At 38.2% G+C, this 10,994-nt stretch overlaps 1 protein-coding gene across 3 annotated transcripts in view; it reads left to right on the top strand.

Annotated features, from left to right (window-relative positions):
• Nucleotides 1–558: 558 nt before the first annotated feature.
• TBC1D23 (TBC1 domain family member 23) overlaps nt 559–10,994 on the top strand; it is a 48,500-nt gene continuing 38,064 nt past the window's right edge. Inside the window, exons 1-2 of one of the 3 annotated variants that reach the window (XM_060234591.1) lie at nt 559–950; nt 10,612–10,723. In XM_060234591.1, the coding sequence (XP_060090574.1) occupies nt 913–950; nt 10,612–10,723 (150 nt within the window). In that variant the 5' untranslated portion in view covers nt 559–912. Of the gene's footprint in view, nt 951–7,416; nt 7,567–10,611; nt 10,724–10,994 lie in introns of those variants that run through there. The other 2 variants (XM_060234594.1, XM_060234593.1) reach the window with 2 other exon arrangements.

The raw sequence follows: 10,994 nt of genomic DNA, 5'->3' as shown, positions 1-10,994 counted from the left end.
CCCCCCCCCCCAAAAAAAATAAAAAAATAAAAAATCAGACCTGAAAATGCAAAAGGTTTACTAGCGTCTCTTGTGCCAAAATGGCAAAGTCTGTGGCAGTATAAAGGCTACCTGATTTGCTACATCTCTTGTGCTCTTGGCCATGGAGGGGCTGCTATTACGTGACGCGCATCAGATAGTCTTTGGTAATTTCTGCATGGATTTCAACCCGCATTGTGCTTGCTTCCTTTGACATTCAACAAGTGAAGCTCTATTCCTCACGGCTTCTGCACGTGTATTTCTTATTTTGAAGCTCTTTGAAAGCACATGAGGCTTAGTAGGCGGGGGATCAGCCCTTTCCAGCTTATTTTGTACATTTTTTTTTCACTAGGGAGACATTTTGTTTCAAGCCAACGCGGCAAAAGAAAGCCGCTAACCCTACGTTCTTTACTTGCGTTTAACAATTATGTCTAGGTATTCCCAACTACAACCGAAGACCGGAACTCCTGCTAGAGAACCACAAAGACGATGACCCTCCCCCTTACTGTGTAGAGAAGAGATGACCAATCATAGAGATGCAATAGAGAGCCTATATTTCCGGTACAAGAATGGAAGCCACCGTTGGCCGTGATAAGCCGCTCTAGGCTATTACGATTTTATGTTGAAATTTCTGGAAGGTGGAATGGAAAACCAGTTTAAATTTTTAGAACAGAGGTGGTGGGGAGAAACAGAAACAGTTTCTATGTATGTGGTGCGCCAGTCTACCTCCACATCGAAGCAAAAAAGAAGTTACTTTGTAGACCGGTATAAAGTAGACCGGGAGTTTTTCGGCGGCCGAGCGGAACAATTGCGGGTTGGTGTTTGTTTTGCGACACAGAGTACTGGAAATCCCCGTCATGACTTACGGCAAGGTGGTGAGGCACGTCAACAGATATGGCGGAAGGGGAGGAAGCGCCGCCGCTGAGCAGCTGGTGAGTTGGACAATCCATTCGTTTAAGGGGGACGAAGAGAATGTGGACTCCTGGAGCGCTGCCTCCCATTATCAACTCTCCAGAGAGGCTGTAGGTCCGCCCTTTCGGCTACCACCATTACGATCCCCTTTGCCCCAAGAGAGTAGCCCGCCCACCCAGGTGTCCGGCACAATATGAACCGATTGCTGGTCGCCTGCTTTGGGCGAGTCAGTTGTCCCTGTTGTAATATTTCGGGCGGTTCAGAAACGGTCGCTTTTGGGGCGGGAGGTGAGAGTTGTCCATTTCATCTTGCTGTGGTTTAGTTTTCCTCTAGAATGAGGATAAGAAAAAGAGGAACAAACAACGAGTCGGCTTAAAAGACAGCCAGAAGGAAATAGTTTCTCCTTTAGGTCCATGCCACTTTTTCCGAGACTTTAGCTCTTCCACAGCAGAGCCCAGGATTCCTAGAGGGGAAAAGCTAGAGGTTTAAATGACGCTCCATCTCCAGAGGCAGTGAATTTTGGATTGCTAGAGGCGAAAACAACTGGAGCTGTCAGTCACTTTGGTGCTTTGCACGCTGGCTTCCCGGATGCATTTGACCGCCCCACTCCTGGAAATAAAGTGATGGGTTAATGGTGTGATCTGTTAATGCGTAGAGTTTTACCAGAAATTTGTTTTGTGCTCTTCTTACATCTCACCTGGATATCTTTTCTGGTTTCCCAGCTAGCAAGAATAAAATACATGATCAATCTCACCTATTACCATAGTTACAAATGACTGATTTTTAAAGTAACATTTCTAGAAAATTGTAATGATACTGGTATTCTTAAGTCCTAGACAATGCTTTCCTGGAAGCAAACTCGACAGGCTGTAATAGACTTTGTTTCTGAATAAATGTCTTACAGTGCCATTGTAAGCTGATTTCAGTGGACTTTGAATGCTATAACTCTGCTTAGGATAGCACCATGTGATCTTATAAGGAACTCTGGTGCCCTGGAAATTGCCTGAGACCTCCAGACCTCACTAGAGTTCAGTGGGCTGGATTAGGCTGGCAAAAGATTCTCTCTCTGGGATGATTCAAACAGGACAATTGCTTCACACTAAAGCCTATTTATTGAACCTTAATCCTTGAATGCACACACAGCAGAAAACATTACAGCAGAAAACCTAAATGCATAATATACCAAAGAAAAGAACCAGTACCTAAGATAGTGTGCACTGAATAGGAATATTCCTGTCTGCAGATCAAGATTCCCACAGATTTATGGGTGTGTTGTTGATATGCAGCCCAGAGTAAATGAAAAACAACCATTACATACCTTACTTGGAATCTGTAGAATCTTGTGTAGTTGTCAATTTAGAAATGGGATGAGCTTTATAAGAACATGTTCCTCAGTGGCCAACTGAACTCTGCTTGGAGTCTGTGAGGTCAGAAAAATCTAGACATTTCTGAAATTTGTTTTGTTCTCTTCTTACATCTCACCTCTGTGAAGTCAGAAAGATCTAGACACTTCTGAAATTTGTTTTGTGCTCTTCTTACATCTCACTTGGACATCTTTTCTGGTTTCCCAGCTAGCAAGAATAAAATGCCTGATCAATCTCACCTATTACCATAGTTACAAATGGCTGCTTGCAGTCTGTGAGGTCAGAAAGATCTAGATACTTCTGTGTTGAGGAAAAACCATGGAGCCATATACCTTGATATCTAGATGTTTAGGTTTCGGGGCTGGCACCATGGACTTGAAAAAATGTAAACTATTCTGTAAGAGTGCATCAGTGCTTGCTTGGAAAAATACTTAGCTAGACTGCAAAGCCTTGTGGGATACAATAGAGACATGCCAATTCAAACTAAATTTAAAAAATGGCCCAGTATCCCCTTAAATTCTGCAACATATATATTCAGAAATGTCCCAATGAGATTTGTGTGTTATTTACAGGGTAGGTCAGAATTTAAGAGAAGTTGTAAAATTCCTATGGATGTTTTTTTGATTTTATATATATTTGCATAGAGATGCCATTGTGAGTGAACTCTTTAGCTTATCCTACTTGTATTGCATAGATATCAGCAATATTTGGGTTTGTCCATTCATTGTATGTTTGTGACTCCTGTTGTTTTTGGTCTTGTGTGTAAAAGCATGACCTTGGGTTTTCTTGTAGACATATGCCCCATAGTTCGTGATCATTAACTTCTGATATTAAGCAGTTTTTTTGTTTGTATATGGGGAAATCAGGTGTGTGTTTTTGATACATGAAATGTGCCATCCTCTGGTATCACCATGTTACTGCCTTAATATATGGCTTTAATATATAGCTGCTGTAGCCAAGTAGTTAATTTGTAGACTTGGAAATGAGGCATGTTTTCAGCAAACAGCTAGACACAGTATTCATTAATGTACATTTAGTCATATTAATGGCAAACATTGGTGGTGTTAGTTCTAAATACCAGTATGTGTTGGGAAAGATTTAAGCAGTATACAGTGCAGTCCTATACAGAGTTATACCTTTCTAATCCCATTGGATAGATGGATAAACTGATTAAAATTGTAGATAGCCACTGTAAAATTCAGTAGTGTGTTTAATGGTCACCAGATTTCAGACCCAGCTTTTCACATTCAAGCAGATGTTTTACTTAGATATTGGGATGGGCATCTTAATGCAAAGCATGTACTTAAGCACATTTTTCTTGATAATCTGAAATTATACTAAACCACCTGCTTCTAACACTACTGAGCACATGATGAATTTCAGGCATAAAACTTGATTCAGTTTTTCAAAATCTTTAGCCCTATCGTACTGACAATTGAAGAACAAAGAAAATATGCCTCACTCCCTGTGGCCTGTTCCCATATGCTATTTTTAACCCTGGAAAAGTAAGATGTGATAAAATCCTGAGCTTCATTATCAGTATGCAGAGTTGCAATTGTGTTGTATCTTGTAAGACTAATAACATTGGAAGTTAGCTGGATGAAAGAGTACCCTAAGGAAAGCATGGGTGTTGTGTGATAAGCCGATGAGTAAATGCAGAGAATAATGCAATCAGTTTGTCAAAGGGCACTGTGATGTTGGAAGTTGTTGTTTTATTATAGGGGTGTAAAACTGATGAAATTCCAAGAAAGTCAAACTCTAGTCTTCATAATCTTATAAATTACCTCTGTTTTAACTTAGCACAGCATTGTTGATTTGGGCTTCAATACTGGAATCCGTTATTCATTTTGGATGTTAGACTTGCATTTCTTTGCACATTTTTAACACTATTTGATTGCTTCCAGAAGTTGATGGGCTATTACCATGTTCTTTTGAATACTTCATAATAATTCTGTAACTGCTTATTGTTAGTATTTATATTGAGACAGCATTGGGTTTATTTACCTTCCTTTCTCCTCAGTGGTGACCTGAAGAACACATTAACCAAGGGAAGCCTGGCCACTTTCTTAAAATCTCAAAGGGTGCCAGGGAAAGTGGTGGTGGATGTCATGGGACCCCAAGGCATCACGCTGAGGGGCCCTGTTCTAACCATTACACCATGCTGGCCTACCTCTTTTAGCCCTCAGCTGTGTTTGTGCGCTTATATGTATTTATTTGTTTACATTTTAATCGTCTTGTACATTTGATGTATATTTGTTTTTTAAATGCTGTTTTACTCAGAATTGTGAGTTGGGTGGAAATGTGTTAAATATTACAAACAAACAAGCTATAGTATGGCAAAATATTGCAAAAAAATAGCATATAATCAAATCTTCAAGCACTGCAATAGCCCCTGTTGAATTTTTAATTTTTTATTGTATATGAAAAGCAAGTACAAACATACAAAGATTACATAATGTAAGCATGAATTCTCAAAAGATAGACATATAGGCATGACTTAATGGAAAACAATAATAAAATAGTTGCACCATTATTCTGGATAGTTAATTTTTTTAGATCTTCCAAATTGCAAAGTTTCCAAACAGATAAATAACTGCATTCAAGCCTTTACAATGGTTAACTCCATAGGGTACAAGAGTTCCTTCTGTTGTAAATTTCTTACACCCTCCTTTATTTGCAAAGCCACAAGTCCTGTCAGAGTATATAAAAGTTCTTCATTTTTCTGAGAAGCCCTTTCTACTAGGAATTTTCTTCTGTCCCCTTGATTTGGCAAATTCTAATCTAATTTCTGTCACCACATACAATGCAGTACATAGGACTGGCTTGAAATTATTGCACCATGTAATGTGGGTTCAGCCTTATGTCTAATACCATAGGACAACATTATAGCACCCGCTTTTCAAAACCTCTCAACTCTGATATATTCCCACCACATGTAGATAAAGTTACAGTGGAAATTTCAGAATTCATGCTAATTCTAATTATCTGTATGCTATAGATAATGCTGTGCTAAATTTATGAGGGTAAAAGGCTAATAGTCATCACATCTGTAAATTGAAGATACAGATGTTACCACTTCCTAAAAACTTTAAAAGACTAACTTGTTGACGTTTTATAGAAGTAATATGAGTTTCTGTGAAGCATGCAAAAAGATATTAATGAAAGTAAGCACTGGAAATATTCAGAAGAACTACAAAATGAACAGCATCAAATTTATAATAGATTCAAGGGCAGCTTCTATCCAAGTGCCGTGGTTAAGCTAAATGCAGGGTTATGAATAAGAACATAAGAGAAGCCATGTTGGATCAGGCCAACGGCCCATCAAGTCCAACACTCTGTGTCACACAGTGGCAAAAAATTTTATATACACACATACACTGTGGCTATGGTTTTTAGATGCATATGGTTATGTGTTTTTAGATGCATTTAAATGGTCTATGTATATGTCCTTTTGTGGGTGTTGATGTGTTGGTATGTTTGTGGAAGAGCACCTCATTTCGTTGCTCTCATTTTCTTGAGAACAATGACAATAAATTTATCTATCTATAAGAAGTAACACCAAATATTTAGGAACCTGCCTGCACAGGGCTGAAAATAAATTTAATATAAATATTTTAAATGTTCTGGAATATTTTAGTCACATGCATTTGGGTTTGGACTGTTTGTTTTTGAAAATTGTTCCATCTTTCTACAGCTTTCCTTAATGCAACCAGTCATGCAGATAGCTCTGTTTGGATAGTAGCCCAATAGTTTATCTAACTGTCCAGTCCTGTGTTGATCATGTCATTTGTTGCAGAGCAATGTGTACTTTTTCCTATCCCAGGCCAGAGATTTATAAAGAAAACAAACATTAAGTAAACAATTGTAAAGGAAATCGTATTGCATAACGGGAAAGGAAATATTTAAAGATAGCTACCTGAAAAAGGTGTCAAAAGTATTACTGTAGAACTATAAATGTTCACATTCCCTATCATTGATCAAAATCATCAGCCCTCTTTTTAAGAGTAGTCTCACTCAAGGTATAATCCTAAGAATTGCAAACAGATGTAAATGAGAATAAAGAGCCCCTCGTTTGTGAATACATCAAAGCCAGAAATAATTTTGAAGCAACATTGGAAGGATAAATGATACTGGGTCTGTTTGGTAAATTTTTCCTGGTGCTCTCACTACTGCTTTAATGAAAGCAAAGTTGAATTATATTTAGTTGTAATCATTTATCTGTGTTGATCAGGCAACTGGCATACAGAATGGCACAGATTTGTTGTATTTTCCATATAATTGCTTCACCCATAAGAAACTTACCTTCTGTTTTATCCTGTTTTCTTAGAACAGAAGATCTTTGGTAGAGCTACTGAATTCCTGATAAAAAGGAATTCCTGATAGCATAAGACAACTGGACAACTATTAAACTCTGTGCCAGCAGCTGCACCTAATATAAAGATGTAGCCATAGACTACAGATGTAGACAGAGGCACTTCTATGTGGTGTGCAGACTGCCTTACAATTCTTGAAAGATTCAGCTTTAAAAAGAAATAGATTTGTACTCTTCATTGTTAATAAAGATCTGTAGGAAAATATAATGTCAAAAACACGTGAGAAGTAAAAATGAAGTAATTAAAGATATTGTGTTTTAGCATTCATAATGTTACTGAAATCAGCCCATGTAATGTGTAACTCTGTAACTTTTAGCCAAGAATGCAATTAAAATTGCTTTTGATCCAAGTTATGTGCTTTCCACTTGCTTGGTCCAGAGCAAACCAACTAACAGAGAAGAGCTAGATGATGGGCTGCCCAAATTGGGATCAAACAGTGTGATGGGGAAAATGGGGATAGGATAAGGGGAAAGGAGTCAGTGCTTAGGATAAGGGGAAAGAAATCAGTGCTAATTAGGATTCAGTGGGATATAATAGGAAGTGCAAGAGCTAGGGGAACCAGGAAGAAAGGCATGAAAGATTAAATCTGAGAAGGAAAGCAGAATGGAATAGAAGAAATCATATGCTGCCTGTTATGAACAAGAAGGATTGGATGTTTTTGTGTTCATGGTGGGTGGAGCTATCTACAAAAGATGCTCAGGTAGCCCATCTTTCACACCTCAATTTACCCTGGTTGCCAATAAGGAAGAAATGCTGTTGGCTTAATATTTGGAGCTTTTATAGCATTTGACCAGAACCCTGGAACCTAACTGTCATTGGTGGATTTGGGGCTGGATCCTGATTGCTGCACTAAGACTGTATCATTGTCTACCTAGGATTCTGGACTGTGATAGGATAATGTAACTTACCTATAGAGGAAAAGGGTCACTTGAATATGCATGGAACTTGGAGTATGTATTAAGATGGACATGGATATACAGATGCTGTTTGAGAGATGACCAGATGGTCTTTTGTGAGTTAATTATTGGCTTTATTGGTGTTTACAAAAAAACCCCACCAGCTTTGATTATTTATCTTGCAAAACCAGGGTGTGAAGAAAGGGCTTTTGATCCATGGATTTCTGGTGTGTCTGGGATGTAAACGTGTTCCTTTGTAAAGAAATGCCTTGATTTTCTTACATGTGTATCACACAAGGAAATAAATGAAAAGCAGTATTTTTAAACACGACAGTTGAAATGACAGGGGCTCAAGCCCTGGGAAGCATACAGTCTGTGCTGCTGTCACAGAAAGGATGAGTGCATCATCACATCTGTGAGCAGCTTATAAGCGAGCATTGCTGCAGACTAGGTAGAAATTAATTTTCTGAGGTTCTGGCTGGTTGAGTAACTGAGCATGACTATGAAGAGACAGCATAGAAATATCCTAAATAAATAAATAATGAGCTGTTTTGAAACAAGTGCTCATTCCAGTGAAATCAGGAAACACAGAGAGATGACAGAGAGCAGGGGGCAGTATTCTATGTAAGCTGAGTTAGTGTGAGCTTGCTCACAGTTTTTAAGCCTCCAGCTCACACATTTTTGTCTTAGTGCAGGAAGGATGGCCCCAGAACAAAGTCATTTATGCAGCAGCCAAATCACACACTCACAACGTAGCTCACAAAGTAGAATTTTTACTCAGAAGACTCCACAATTTAGAGGGAGCATTGACTGGAGGATGCATTTTAATGTCGTATTTTCATGTGTAAAAATTTCCTACAGAGTAAAAACAATTGGGAAGAGATTCTAGCTTAGATTATTATTTGCAGTGTTGCAGGAAGGGACATTTTTACTTAAGAGTGCATTCAAAAATGTGATCCCTCCCCCTCCCTAATTAGTAATGCCAATCAATTCTTTTTTCTTTTGAGTGTGTGTTTGTTCCAAATGCTTCTAGAACAAATTGTAGAAGGTTCTCTGAAAATTTTATAATGCCTTAAATAAATCATCTGATTCAGCATGCTTACTTGAGTTGTATTTAGTAGACCAAACAAAAAAAAGCCATGTTAATTTTACATGTTGTATAAACTTCTGAAAATTTTTTCTAATATCAGGGTTTTTTTGGGGGGAGGAATCAATAAAAAATATTTAACGCACTTTTATTTGTGTATGTGTGAGAGAAATGTAGATCTAGGTATAGTCATTTTAAAAGTTAATTAAAATTTTGAAACGGCCTGATTTGACATTCATTATTGGTTGCTCAAGTGACTCATGCCTTTGAAGCCCTCCTCCCCCCCCCCCTTTAGACAAAGAAAGCCTTAGAGGGAGTGATTTGATCCAACCCAATAATTTATAAAACAATGCCTTTATAGAAGTCGAAAACATTATATGGAGGAAATGTAGTGGGGAAAATATCCACCTCACATTGCTGCTGTAGACATTTATATATCATCTTGATGCTTCTAGACGTTTTATAAAATTGTGGATTAAAGTTCAGTGACAGAACTGCTTATGGAGTCATATGAAAAGGGTAGGTCTGAACATTTGATCAGTCAAAATAGATTCTGTCAGTTGACTGCTCAAATATTGTCAAAAAGTGAATTTCATGAGGATAAAAATATTTTAATCATGAGTGTATCTTTCAAAAATAACCATTTTTTGTGAAACAGTAAAATAGTTATTTCTTGTGATTGAAATTTGTGTTTGAAGGAAAGGGGAAGGTGCCTTTCCTTGCTGAGAAACTCCCTTAGACTAACGGTTCCCTGGAAAAGAACCGGGTAACAGCTACTACCACTCGGAGACCCCTGAGAACATCTAGATTGACCCACTAAGAAAGGTTCCTACTAGCACAGTACTGAAACAGTTCATTTATGTTTGGAGATACTGAGAGAAGTAGCAGGGGAAGTCTAGTTATATTGCTCAGTTGGTCACCCTGACCACTGCAGGACTGAGGGGACAAGTAAGCCTGATTCCTTTCTTTGTTAACATAGGATGCCATAATGGAATTGATAGGCAAGTTGTCACCTCTGTAGTGGCATCCTTGGCCTTATCAAATGGTTGATATGCCAAGGGACCAATATGCCAGTCCTAGAAAAAAAACCTTTATGAAAATCAGGATAGTGTTGATATTAAAACATTTTCCTGTCAGGTTTGCGTCATAAATATTACAGTGTTTAATGTCTGGCCTGCCTTTCTGCCTCTGCTGGACTTACAAAGTCCTTTGGTAAAATATAACAAAAAGAAATATTATCTGAAAGAACTGAAACAAATCAGTCTCTGTTTTAAGTACCTGTAAGAGGAATGAAAGCAGTTTAGAGAGAGAATGTGAACATTACATCTTCTAGATCAGGGGTGGCGAACCCATTTGTTGTGAGGATTGGATGGATCTGACATAAATGAGACCTTGTCGGGCTGGGCCATGTGTGTCATAAAATATAATGCCAGGTAGCAGAGTTATAAACTTTATAGAAGACACAAACACAAAGATTTTTTTAAAACTTATAATAAAATGCTTAAAACATTAGCACTTGTTGGTCTTAATGGTGCTTTCTTTGTATCTCTCTCATGCGATCCAGGGAACTGGGCAAAGGAAACGAAGGCTCTTTCCTTCCTTCCCCAGGGAACCAGGAAGGGGAGGATCCTCAGCCAATAGAAGGAAGAGGGGCTTGGCAAGCTGTGATGCAGAAGGAAGCAAGAAAGAGGGAGAAGGAAGCAGATGACAGCCAGTTGCTTTGGGCCTGATAGGAGCCCTCTGGGGGGCCTGATTTGGCCCCCGAACAGCATGTTTGACACCCCTGTTCTGGATTTTAGTTTCAGCAGTATAGGGTTTAAGGAGGAGGAGCAATGAAATAAATACATTGTTTTTACTTCAGATGAGTCTAATTTTAACCAAGTATATATTAATGTATATATAATTGTATTAAAAGATGGAAATATTATTGTATTTTCTTAAATACGTTTTTCCCTCTGAAGGGAAATAGACCTTGCAAGAGCACTTGAAGAAGGTGGCTGTGATCTTGAAACAGTCCGAAATATAATTCAAGGGAGACCTCTACCTGATTCTCTAAGAGCCAAGGTCTGGAAGGTAATATTCATAAACTAATGGCATGTTTTATCTGGCAGTGACAATGACTTATATCAGGGATTCAAGTTCTGTTTTCAAAAAGTTAGAGTGAGCCTTATTGTACACTTTTAGGCATCTGAGCAGTTTTAATTACCAAACTAATAATGCAACATCTAATGATCTGATTTAGATTAATAGCACAAATTGGTCTTTTCTGTAACTTTTAAAATTAAATTTATTATGAATCCGAGAAATCAAACAGCTGCAACTCATGTTTCAAGTAACTGAACTT

This window comes from Heteronotia binoei, chromosome 3 (genome assembly GCF_032191835.1).
Source record: "Heteronotia binoei isolate CCM8104 ecotype False Entrance Well chromosome 3, APGP_CSIRO_Hbin_v1, whole genome shotgun sequence".
In the NCBI taxonomy this organism is placed as follows: Eukaryota; Metazoa; Chordata; class Lepidosauria; order Squamata; family Gekkonidae; genus Heteronotia; species Heteronotia binoei.
This window is presented reverse-complemented; position numbering and strand designations above follow the sequence as displayed.